This window comes from Schistocerca cancellata, chromosome 2, assembly GCF_023864275.1.
Source record: "Schistocerca cancellata isolate TAMUIC-IGC-003103 chromosome 2, iqSchCanc2.1, whole genome shotgun sequence".
In the NCBI taxonomy this organism is placed as follows: Eukaryota; Metazoa; Arthropoda; class Insecta; order Orthoptera; family Acrididae; genus Schistocerca; species Schistocerca cancellata.
Window position 1 is genome coordinate 325,684,055 of NC_064627.1, and position 13,274 is coordinate 325,697,328.

Consider the following 13,274-nt stretch of genomic DNA (forward strand, 5'->3'; position numbering starts at 1 on the left):
TTCTTCAGAAACGCTTTCCTTGCCATTGCCAGTCTACATTTTATATCCTCTCTACTTCGACCATCATCAGTTATTTTACTCCCCACATAGCAAAACTTCTTACTACTTTAAGTGTCTCATTTCCTAATCTAATTCCCTCAGCATCACCCGACTTAATCCGACTACATTCCATTATCCTCGTTTTGCTTTTGTTGATGTTCATATTATATCCTTCTTTCAAGACACTGTCCATTCCGTTCAACTGCTCTTCCAAGTCCTTTGCTGTCTCTGACAGAATTACAATGTCGTCGGCGAACCTCCAAGTTTTTATTTCTTCTCGATGGATTTTAACACCTACTCTGAATTTTCTTTTGTTTCCTTCAATGCTTGCTCAATATACAGATTGAATAACATACCCTGTCCACTCCGTTCCCAACCACTGCTTCCCTTTCATGCCCCTCAACTCTTATAAATGCCATCTGGTTTCTGTACAAATTGTAAATAGCCTTTCGCTCCCTGTATTTTACCCCTGACATCATTAGAATTTGAAAGAGAATATTCCAGTCAACATTGTCGAAAGCTTTCTCTAAGTCTACAAATGCTAGAAACGTAGGTTTGCCTTTCCTTAATCTATTTTCTAAGATAAGTCGTAGGGTCAGTATTGCCGCACGTGTTCCAACATTTTTGCGGAATCCAAACTGACCTTCCCCGAGGACGGCTTCTACTAGTTTTTCCATTCGTCTGTAAAGAATTCTTGTTAGTATTTTGCAGCCGTGGCTTATTAAATTGATAGTTCGGTAATTTTCACATCTGTCAGCACCTGCTTTCTTTGGGATTGGAATTATTATATTCTTCTTGAAGTCTGAGGGTATTTCGCCTGTTTCATACATCTTGCTCACCAGATGGTAGAGTTTTGTCAGGACTGGCTCTCCCAAGGTTGTCAGTAGTTCCAATGGAATGTTGTCTACTCCGGGGGCCTTGTTTCGACTCAGGTCTTTCAGTGCTCTGTCAAACTCTTCACGCAGTATCGTATCTCCCATTTCATCTTCATCTACATCCTCTTCCATTTCCATAATATTGTCCTCAAGTACATCGCCCTTGTATAGACCCTCTATATACTCCTTCTGCCTTTCTGCTTTCCCTTCTTTGCTTAGAACTGGGTTTCCATCTCAGCTCTTGATGTTCATACAAGTGGTTCTCTTATCTCCAAAGGTTTCTTTAATTTTCCTGTAGGCAGTATCTATCTTACCCCTAGTGAGATAAGCTTCTACATCCTTACATTTGTCCTCTAGCCATCCCTGCTTAGCCATTTTGCACTTCCTACCGATCTCATTTTTGAGACGTTTGTATTCCTTTTTGCCTGCTTCATTTACTGCATTTTTATATTTTCTTCTTTCATCAATTAAATTCAATATTTCTTCTGTTACCCAAGGATTTCTACTAGCCCTCGTCTTTTTACCTACTTGATCCTCTGCTGCCTTCACTACTTCATCCCTCAAAGCTACCCATTCTTCTTCTACTGTATTTCTTTCCCCCATTCCTGTCAATTGTTCCCTTATGCTCTCCCCTCTGTACAACCTCTGGTTCTTTTAGTTTTTCCAGGTCCCATCTCTTTAAATTCCCACCTTTTTGCAGTTTCTTCAGTTTTAATCTGCAGGTCATAACCAATAGATTGTGGTCAGAGTCCACATCTGCACCTGGAAATGTCTTACAATTTAAAACCTGGTTCCTAAATCTCTGTCTAACCATTATATAATCTATCTGATACCTTTTAGTATCTCCAGGGTTCTTCCATGTATACAACCTTCTTTCATGATTCTTAAACCAAGTTGTGCTCTGGGCAAAATTCTACCAGGCGGCTTCCTCTTTCATTTCTTAGCCCCAATCCATATTCACCTACTACGTTTCCTTCTCTCCCTTTTCCTACTGACGAATTCCAGTCACCCATGACTATTAAATTTTCATCTCCCTTCACTATCTGAATAATTTCTTTTATTTCATCCTACATTTCTTCAATTTCTTCGTCATCTGCAGAGCTAGACGGCATATAAACTTGTACTACTGTTGTAGGCGTGGGCTTTGTATCTATCTTGGCCACAATAATGCGTTCACTATGCTGTTCGTAGTAGCTTACCCGCATTCCTATTTCCCTATTCATTATTAAACCTACTCCTGCATTACCCCTATTTGATTTTGTGTTTATAACCTTGTAGTCACCTGACCAGAAGTCTAGTTCCTCCTGCCACCGAACTTCACTAATTCCCACTATATCTAACTTTAACCTATCCATTTCCCTTTTTAAGCTTTCTAACCTACCTGCCCGATTAAGTGATCTGACATTCCACGCTCCGATCCATAGAACGCCAGTTTTCTTTCTCCTGATAACGACATCCTCTTGAGTAGTCCCCACCCAGAGATCCGAATGGGGGACTATTTTACCTCCGGAATATTTTACCCAAGAGGACGCCATCATCATTTAATCATACAGTAAAGCTGCATGCCCTCGGGAAAAATTACGGCCGTAGTTTCCCCTTGCTTTCAGCCGTTCACAGTACCAGCACAGCAAGGCCGTTTTGGTTATTGTTACAAGGCCAGATCAGTCAATCATCCAGACTGTTGCCCTTGCAACTACTGAAAAGGCTGCTGCCCCTCTTCAGGAACCACACGTTTGTCTGGCCTCTCAACAGATACCCCTCCGTTGTGGTTGCACCTACGGTACGACTATCTGTATCGCTGAGGCACGCAAGCCGCCCCACCAACGGCAAGGTCCATGGTTCATGGGGGGATAATATACTGTACTTTATGTATATCCTCATCTTCTGATTGCGATATCAGGATGTATACTTTAACTATCATTGTCAGTGTTGATTTGCTATCAGATCTAATGAGAACCATCCTGTCAATGGACTGTTCACAGTAGCTAACTCTCTGCTCTACTTGTCCGCCTGCTTAACTGGGTTGTAATATGCTCACCTCCCATGCAAGCAGGTCCAGGTTCGATTACCAGCTGGGTTGGAGATTTTCTCCGCTTGGGGACTGGGTGCTGTGCTGTCCTCATCATCGCAAGTCGCCCAATGTGGTAATGACTGAAATAAGACTTGCACTTGGTGGCCAAACTTCCCCAGACGGGGCCTCCCTGCCTATGATGCCATATGGTCATTTCCATTTCAGCTCTACTCTCCTATTCATAATAAATTTACTCCCACTATACCATTTTCTGCTGCTGTTGACATCACTCTATATTCATCTGAGCAGATGTCCTTATTTTATCTCCCCCCCCCCCTCCCCCCACTATATCTTGATTTAACCTTTGCATTTCCCATTTCAGACTTTTTAGCTTTACATGCTCCGACTCATAGAATGTTGTCCCGTCATTGGTTAGTCCTTGGCAGTCCTCTCATAGAGATCCAAATGGGGGACTAGTCTCAAAGAGTAGTTGCTAGATGTCTTGGGGACTCACAGGTGATGGTGGGCATTGTAATCGTGGAGAGAGCTGTTGACAATATGTCTGAATGGCATAATCACACCTGACTTTGTTGTCATTGTGGTTGCCCCTGGGATGTTAAACCATAATCAACAGATGGCTACATCAACCCCTGATGGATCCCTAGATCCAACATGATGTGGCCACAAATGTGAACACCAACTGTGGAATGCCAATTTGGAATAATATATTGTAGTCCTCCTCCCAATCTATTGGTGGGAGGAACAGTTCAAGGAGTGTCCAGTAAGAGAGGCCATGAAGCAGCTCAGGGAGATTGCACCTATTGAAGGTTGTTCCTATGTAAAATTTGCTATAAATACTAATTGAAGCGCTTTCAGAAATGGGTACTCATAATTATTAAGGATTTGAGCTTTAAAAGTACGGTACCCACAAATCTCCACCTTGCCAATGGATGTGGAAGAAATGTGGGCATAGATAGGTGCTTCATTCATGTAGATGCAGAAGCGCTTAAAGATGGCTGTCACAAAGGTGATGCACTGTCAATGATGAAGACCTATGACAAAGCCATGGTGATTGCGACCACTGTTGTTTGCTGCTGCTTGAAGACATATAGAAAATGAATGTGTGACTACTGCAGTGAGGAACATGGCTTCCAGAAAGGTTCTAGTGAAATCAGTACAGAGATGTTCCCACTTTCTTTGGCCTACAACAGTGGTTTCCAGCCTGGAGGTAAATAGTCCCTGAGGGCTAAAATGAAATTTTCTGAGGAATAAAAAGTGAATGATTCAACACTGTTTCAATCCAGAAGCTAAATTATTTTGAATAGATCATTACTATTATCACAATTTTGTAAGACAAATATATGAGTTATCAATAATTACGTTTCCTCAATTAGTAGCATTAATGCGGTGGAGGTTACAGGTTTCTCACAGTTCGCCCACTACACACGTTGTACTTTGTCCCGTACGTCGTTGAAGATAAAAGTGAGACATATGAATAACAAATGTTAAATATCTGAAGAAAATGTCTTCTCCAAGTTATAGTAGTCATTGCAATAGTCCAGAAATTGTTTCATTACTCGCTACGGAAGAGATAAACGAATTAAATTAAAACAATGCACAGCAGTAACTATATGTGGGCTACTATAGTGCTTTACACATAATTATTATGACTAATGTTTGTAACAAGTGTCTACCCTCACTCTTTCTTATCTGAGGAGTTGCGAGCAGGACTTGCTATGTACCACAAATTCTTCGTCATTCATTCTAGCAGCCCCCCTTTTAGTTAGGTGTTGAAGTTGGTGATAATGTGGGGGAGGGGCAACAGATAGCAGAGAAAGGGGGGGGGGGTTACTAGCTAATGTCTGATAGCATTTAGGGGTAACGGTCTAAGAAAGTTCGGAAACCACTGGCCTACAACCATTAGGAGAGAGTCCATGGAGGTACTGGTTGATGCCTTCTTTATGCCTGACAGTACTGCACAAGATGTGTAATGTATTCATTCATTTTGGGCCAGTAAAAATATTTACTAACAAGAATTTTCATCCTAGTAATTCCCCGATGCAAAATGCAGCATTGCGAGGATAGAATAACAACCCTGGATACTTCATTCTCAGATGTTAGGCGAAGGATGCTTTTGAAAACCAGCAGTTGGTGCTATTCAGCAGTGATGTTCTGCTGTTGATGTTGCAGGTCATGCTTGTTGTGTGTAACACTGTACTTTCTCAGAACTTTATCTTGCATTGTTCCAATTGTTATGTTAAAGACTTAATAGGGAACTTAATTGAGGTTAGGATAGTGTGAGGATCTATGTGGCTATTTAATTCTAGATCAAGTCCCACAGGCAACTTACATATTGCCTCTTCATTTGAATGTTGTGATAGAAATAATAAATGGAATACTGAAACTTCGACACATGAATTATCATTATATTCACATTGTTTATCAGAGCTAAAATGATATTTACTGGCTTCTTTTAAATAGCAAAACTATAAATGTTAATAATTCAGTCAATTATCACGAAATACCTCTAGACAAATTGTGTAATAATCCACCATTTATTATCACAATAATAATAATAATTCATCTATTTCTAGCATTATAGGCAGTAATTAAATGTTTTAGAATTCTGGGAATTTTTCATTGTTTTACTTCTCAGTTAAATTTTTGTGATGTTGACTGGTAAGAACTGATACTCTAACAAAGGATATTACTGTATCAAGACTATGCAATGCTCCAATGAGCATAACGTCACAACTGTTTACATTAGAGTCGTTTGATCAGTTACAAGTGGGCTCACGTGCATACGCAGTTGAGTAGCATATGAGTAGTACCTTCTCCCACTTCTGGCTACAGAAATGTCGCCGTTGGTTGTGTAAGCAGTAGCAGCAAGCGGCCAGATGCTACCTGGAAAAATTTTACTGGTGCGCCCAAGCTGCAGATTCACACATGCAATGCAGGTCCAGAAAAAAGGGGTGGGGGGGGGGGGGAAATTCATATTCTTGAGAAAAGAAACCTTGTTTCACAAAGTCCTTATTGTATCCAGTGCAATTTGGTCTATCGATTATTCACATGATTTTAAGCGCATCCCTGTTGCTTTTTGAACATATTCTCAACTGATTTTTGAATGAATCTAAGTTGATTTTTGAATGCGTGCATAGTGTACTTGATGTTTCTGCCAGGAAAATCCTCGTTGCATCTAGAAATAAACTTTCCTGCAGACAACAGGGGATGGGGCTATACAAGCTGAGTGGAATAAAGACGAACGGACGAATGCCAATCTCTGTTTATCTATGTGATTGACTGGATTTGCGAATGGTCAGCATTGTTATAATTACTAGTGAAATCCACAGATTCAGACTACCAGAGTGGATACAAATGACTAACAGGAATAACAGGTAAGAAAGATTGCGTATTATCTTCTCGGTGTATCCAAGAAAATGAAATTTACACTATTAAGGGATGGTTGTACAGTCCCTGGCTAGAAGCTGCTTAAGTTCTATTCTGAGAGTAGCACGGAAAATGTGTTGTACGAACATGCAATAATGCCTAACTGGAGAATAATTGCGGGATAACTAAAACGGTGAGTCTGGTGGGGTTAGTGAAGTTAACTGGCGAATAAGTTTTGACAATGGCAGGAATAATTACAGAATTAGTGATGATAAGATTGTTTGTTAGACCAAGGAAGGAGCAGAAATGGGGACATCACACAGATCATGGAAGAATATGACAATTCCAAATTTATATAAAAATTTCATATTACTACTTTTTGATCTCATGCTTGAGAAACTGGAGTGTATGAGTGAAATCTGAAACTGTTTACTAACAAAAAGCTTTTTGCTTGTAGTAGGCCCAATAGACATATGGTATTGGTACTTCATGAATATGTTCTGTCGTGTAATAAAAATGATGTTTCGTGCCAAAACAGTTTTGTTTATTTGGTGTGTGTTACAATTGCTGCAATATTAGAAAGGCTTATTTTGTTGGGTACTATTTGTATTAACAGCTTTTTCAGTAGTAGACAATGACATTTCGATTTTTCATGTAACAGAACGTTTGATGAACTTTGAAGAGGTAATAGATTCTTTCGAACAAAGGAAAGCACGCCTTGTGAAGCTGTAGCAAGATTAGAGAGAAAAAAATGCTACGACCTAAGGATTGAAGAAATGTGTACTGTCTTGCTTGTCTTTTGTCTTTACTGGTTTCATGTACCATATATTTAATTTTATGTTGACAAAACAGCAAGTTATTAGCTAATAGGCAATAAAGGGTGCAAATTTTCTACAGAGTTCTTGTTCTCCTGGTTACAAATAATCCCACCCAGTAGTAATTGCAAGTTTTTTGAGGGGCAGGATGTCAAACCGGCCGACTGGGAGTAGGAGAGGCACCACAGGACATAATAATTTCCACTGTCCTGAATATAGTTTGATAGCATCCATTACAACATAAACATATTTGAGTTCAACAGAGCGAAATACAGTGACATGCAGTAGAAGAATGCTGTGTGAAAAGGTGTGGCACTGCACTTCGGCACACTTTAAACCAAATAACTTGTCTTACATTTCCCCGAACATATGTGTTTTATGTATCAGACTCTTCAGAAAGATGAGTGCTACAAAATGAATAGATATTTGAAAAGCCGATTTTTGTAAATTTTTGATGTCTTATCTCAAATGCCGTGAGATCCACATGCCCAACACGTCCACACCACTACATTCGATGTGCGCCTAATAGATGTTTGCCCATCATACTCATTACTCATGGCAGATTAATCTACCAAGTACCGTACGAGTTCGGGCATAGCGTGTGCGTTCGCACAAGAAGGTCAATGGCCGGGAAGCCATATTTTAACTATATATGACGGTAGTGTCTGTTCCCGAAAGAACAGTTACCATGGATGACCATGCAGCTTTGCTAGAAATGAAATGATAATTAAATGGACACCCTAGCTGCAAACAGGCGTTGATGTGGATCTCACGGGGTGCGTGCAAGGGATAAGTCCCTGCAGACGCACTATCCTCTGTGCCCACGGTGGCTCAGATGGATAGAACACCTGCCATGTAAGCAGGAGATCTCGGGTTCGAGTCCCGGTCGGGGCACACATTTTCAACATGTCCCCAATGAAGTACATCAATGCCTGTTTGCAACTAGGGTGTCCATTTAATTATCATTTCACGTATATAATATGACCAATAAGATAGGATACAAACCCGTAAGAAATTAGAGATGTATGATGTAGGAGCTAATGATACAAGTCAACGGTAAATACACAAGTCCTCTTATTTTTATGTCCCTGTAGTTGTGGCACATTGCAGATTAAAAAGTATATGAAAAATTGAGGAATGGTTGTATTTGCTGTTCGTGATATGAAGACAAATGAAATGAATGTTAATCTACATATCATACTTATGATTAAATACAAATGATGCATTGAAAGTAAATTAACCTTCTTAACCTTCACATAAGACTAAGAATCTCCCTTAAGTATTTCTCAGTTTCAGGAACAATCACTTTTGTTTAGTTATTCATGGTCCATTGATCCAATATGCAAGAGAATTGCATGGATATTGAGCAAGTCATAATCATACATCAGAACAGTGCTTATAGATGCTAATATGTACAAATTTTAATATTCTATAGGAATAAAATCTGCTAATAATTGCAAGCTTAGGCATTTCCTACAGTGAAAAGAGGTATAAAACAAATCAAATAGTAACCCAACAATTATTCTACATTATCAGCTAAAAATTTTATAGAATTGAAATCCTCTGTTTTGAAATGAAGAATAAATAATTCAGACGAGTAATATAAGTTGCCAGGTACTTTATTGCCAACTTTATTGCTGCAATTTCCGAAGCAGAAAATCTAAAATCTAGTTTGACCTACCGAAATTTTCAGACAAAATGTTGTCATCACTTTGTATTTTCTTGTATCTCTGATAAGAGGATTCATAGCAGACTGCTTGCGCAATGAGGTAACATGTGGACACGAGAACACCCATGCATAAATGCATTCTTTCCACAAATTTTTGTGCATGCCCTTATATTCCCGCGCATCTGCAACTGTGCATGACCAAAAAGGTATCATCTGGACACACCTTTATAGGGACAGGATCTTGATAAGCCTGACTTAACAGGGCATGCTGGAATTACAGATGGATCAGCCATTTCGAATATGTGCTCTACTGCTCCATCAATGAATAGCGTAATTTTAACGACATTAAGACTTCCATATGAATAGCTGAAATCTTCATCATGGGGATGGTAAGAATGGTCTCTTACTGGAAAGGAAAGGGTGATGAACTGAAATCTTCCCTGTGCCACAAGCACATAGCATGGTTTTTATTTTGGTGTCCACAAGAGTCAGAGAACAAGTGAAGGTGCTTAATAATGTTGGCCGACATTATCTGTTTGGAAGTCAACGAATTTCGTGTATAATTCTGTCTTGGAGCCTTCCATTATTTTAGTTGTGCTTCTCATCTGACAACTGGAAATAGAATTAAGTATTCAAGTGAATTTAATGTTGTACATTATTGTGTTCATCATGACTATTAAACCTTGATTTTAAAGCAATACTCACCTGCAGCCGTAACATAATTTCCAATTTATGTACGCTTCATTTTCCTCTCTTACTAATTTTATGGCTGTATGTTTCAGAAACTGTACTCCGTCTTTCTTTTTTCATTATTTCCTGACATTTGTCACTGGTGTTGTCACTGTCTGACATTTTACCACCAGTAACAATAGAAATCAGTTAATCCAAAGAGTAAGAGGCAATTTAAACTATTCTCTCTGTTTAAAACAGTGCTGAAAATTTAAAATTTTAAGAATTCCAGTATCTTTTTGCTGTGTTGAGTTTTCTCTCAGTTCAGGTGAGACAATGGCTGCATAACAACACACAAAATGTCAACTCAATTTTTACTAAATTGTTTAAGGGTGTGGTAGAATGATTCTGCGAAAATGCTATGGCCAATTTTCTTCCGTACTCTTATCCAAATGAGATTTTATTCCATCTGTAATGACCTTGATATTGAAAGTTTATATGCAAAGATTCCTTCTTCCTCTATCTCTAAAGACCCTGCTGTTGACAGATTGTAATTAATCTTTCCCGCTCCCTTCATTCATTTCTATCACAGGCATTTACCGATATGACAAATGCTGTCCAATGTTAAGATACTTTGCTTGGATATTAGTTCCTTGCTAACCTGAGTTATCAGTGATGCCGCTGTTCTTAAGTTACTTTGGCTAGAAATATACATTTAAAAATGTGTAAAATAAATATTTTTTCTTGGCAGCTAAATGACGTATCTTATAAGAGCTGAATTTATCATTTTTCTTCAAGGATGAGTATTTTAGATCACAATATTCATATCAGTAATACTATTGAAAGTAGCTTAATTGCAAAGGTATGTTTTGAAGTCCCTTATTAAAAAAATGTTCTCGTTGTTACATCTTCCATAAGTGTTATGTAATAATGTTTACAGACTTATGTAATAATGTTTACAGACTAACAAGTATTGACTAAAATTATGGTGAATTATTTCTTTCAGGCCATTAAAACCTCACTTTGATGCACATGAACTTTATTTCCTAAGATCAAGAAGGCATAAAACCAGAACTTACATCTGTTGTCCAAAAGGTGTATGCAGCTATGATAAAATGTGAATGGTCCTGTAAAGATTACATGTACTTTTTTGTATTGTTCAAAGCACGTAAATAAAGATGACTGTATTCTAATTCTACTATTTATTTGTCACCTGTATCGAAATTCTTAGATGGCTTTGTGTACGACAGTTGTCATACCAGTTTCCTTTGCATTTAACAGCTAAAAATTTCATTTGATACATGCAATTAATAACATGTTGATATCATTATAATTGTGATTCTTGAAGTTTTCCTAGCGTACTGAATGTTTGATGAGGTTTTGGGATTGCAGCCGCATCAAGCTGACTTCATGCCACAGGAGCTGGAACATCCAGAATCGGCGTTCAGAGATAATGGTTACGCTCCACATCAGATTGGAACAGCACTAAGAAGGAATAAATGTAACTACCTACAACATCAAGAAGATAAGGAGCTGTTCAAGTCCACGGCATTCCTTCCATGTGTCAGCAACCTTTCATCTAAAGTAGGCAGGATCCTAAGGAAACATCAAGTTAAAGTAATCTTTCAGCCACTAGCAAAGATTAGTACTCTTCTCGATTCGGTAAAAGACGATCTGGGTCTGTGGAAGGCCGGGATCTACAAAATTCCTTGCCAGTGTGGCAATGCTTACATCGATCAGATGACATGTACAGTACATGAAAGGTATGTTGAACATGAGTGCCACACTCACCTTTCGTGGCCCAGTAAGTCGGCTTTAGCTAAGCATTGTATTACCACAGAACATGCTATGGATTTTTCTGCCATGAAAGTCTTGGCCACAGCAAAAACTTTTTGGGATTCAGTAATTAAAGAATCTGTAGAGATATGCGTAGCACAAAGTCTTATAAATCTTGAGGGCGGTTTTCAACTGGACAAAGCTTGGGACCCAGTAATCTCTGTAATTTCTTCTGAGAGAAGACAGTCTGTTCATAATGACACATCTGGCGATATCTGATATCTGTTTTTAGCGATGTGTGCGTGCATTCAGATAGAGGGCAAACATGTAGTTTTCACCTTTAGGCAAGCACCTGCACGCCACAGATAAAACAGTATTTCCTGAGAGTGCGGATTTCGTTACAAGATACTCCTGTGATGGCTGCCAACTCACATGCATTTTCGTGCCAATTTTTTGCTGTAAAGCTGACGCTGGGAACTTGCAGACACTTATCTGAAGATGGCTGGATGATTGTCAGCTGAAATATTGTGGCAAGAAGTCAACGTGATCCGGCTGCAATCCTTATACCTCATTGAACATCATTATAATTCTTTGTTACACATCAAAGGTATAATCAGTTCATTTATAATACCTGTAAGTGAAGAAAAGGAAACATTAAGAAGCCTGCTTAGAATTTCAGTAGGTTTATCCACATTTATACTCTGTCTCTTTGTGAACTCAAATTTCAGCATATTATCAGTCATCTAGTAAGATATGTGTGGGAGGAAGCAATATGTTGCTCAACTCTTCTTGGCTCTACGATGCACAATTATTCCTATGCATTGGATGAGCATCTCATGACTCAAAATGACACCATGAGGAAACACACAGCTCTTTACAATCTCTGTAGCCTCTACTAATCCCACCTGGTAAATGACAGACTGAGCAGCAATCATTAAAAAGAAACATAGGTTTTGTAAGCCATCTCCTTTTTGAATATTTGCTCAGTTTCATCCAGTGAGCCACAGGGTAGCATATGCCATTCTTGTAAGTAATTTCAGGTACTATTTCTGTCTTAAAGTTCTGCAGATGCATAATTCTACATCTTGAATAAAATAGCTTTTATATGTGACAAAATGCAATGGCAAATAGTAGTGTTGGTGGTGTCCTGTCAGTCACATTTGACAAAGGTTCTACGTGTACTCACAAAACAGGCAAAACAGCAAGGATGTGGTGATCGAGAAAGAACTGTAGTTGACTGGTGGCAGGCTCCCATTACTGAAGATGCAGGGCATCTCATGAAAGACACCCAGGAGGGGCCACGGGACGCATGGCACAGCCAATGGCTGCCGTCACTGCATCTGCAGCTGCGCCTGACACTCGGACACTTATCTGTCGGTAGTCAGCTGCTCATGCGCTTCCCATGATTTCTTCACTAATCTGCACATCGTTGAAGCATTTGGAACATGCACACTGAGAAATTTCCGTATGAATTCAAGCCAACATTCGACATATGATCCTGTTTATGCATAGTTCAACACAAGAAATACTCCTTCTTTCTTTGTGTATACCATACCAAATGGAAACTCGACAGAAAACACAAAACACAAACACATGAACACTCAGTTGCTCAGTATAGGAGACACGTGCATAGTGTTTCTGTCAGGAGACCAGGGCCAGTGATACACTGACTGCAGCATCAGGTGGCAAACGTGCCACATGACCCGTGTACTCCTCCCTGGTGTCTTTTGTGAGACACACTGTCCAGATGTGAAAATGATTTAATAGAACTGGGTGATGGAAATGACTTTCTTGTTACTGGTGAGTCTGTATTGAAAAATGTAGTAGTTTCAAGCTATGAGGGTGTCTTTCAATAAGTAATATCCCACATTTATTTTCTCAGAACATATTTATTGTTAAGAGTCAGAATTTGGTGACAATATACATTAACATGTCTTGTCCATGTCCTATTTTTCTTCATAGTGTGCATCACGTTCTATGGCCATATCCCATTCCCGGCTGGTAAAAGCTCTTGTCCTGTAGGTGTAGCCATG

General features: G+C 39.1%; 1 protein-coding gene across 1 annotated transcript in view; it reads left to right on the top strand.

Moving 5' to 3' along the window:
• The window catches only part of LOC126161703 (uncharacterized), a 28,690-nt gene extending 18,094 nt beyond the window's left edge, over positions 1–10,596 (top strand). Inside the window, exon 2 of the mRNA XM_049917728.1 lies at positions 10,472–10,596. Within this exon, the coding sequence (XP_049773685.1) occupies positions 10,472–10,586 (115 nt within the window). The 3' untranslated portion in view covers positions 10,587–10,596. The remainder of the gene's footprint in view (positions 1–10,471) is intronic.
• The last annotated feature ends 2,678 nt before the right edge of the window (positions 10,597–13,274 follow it).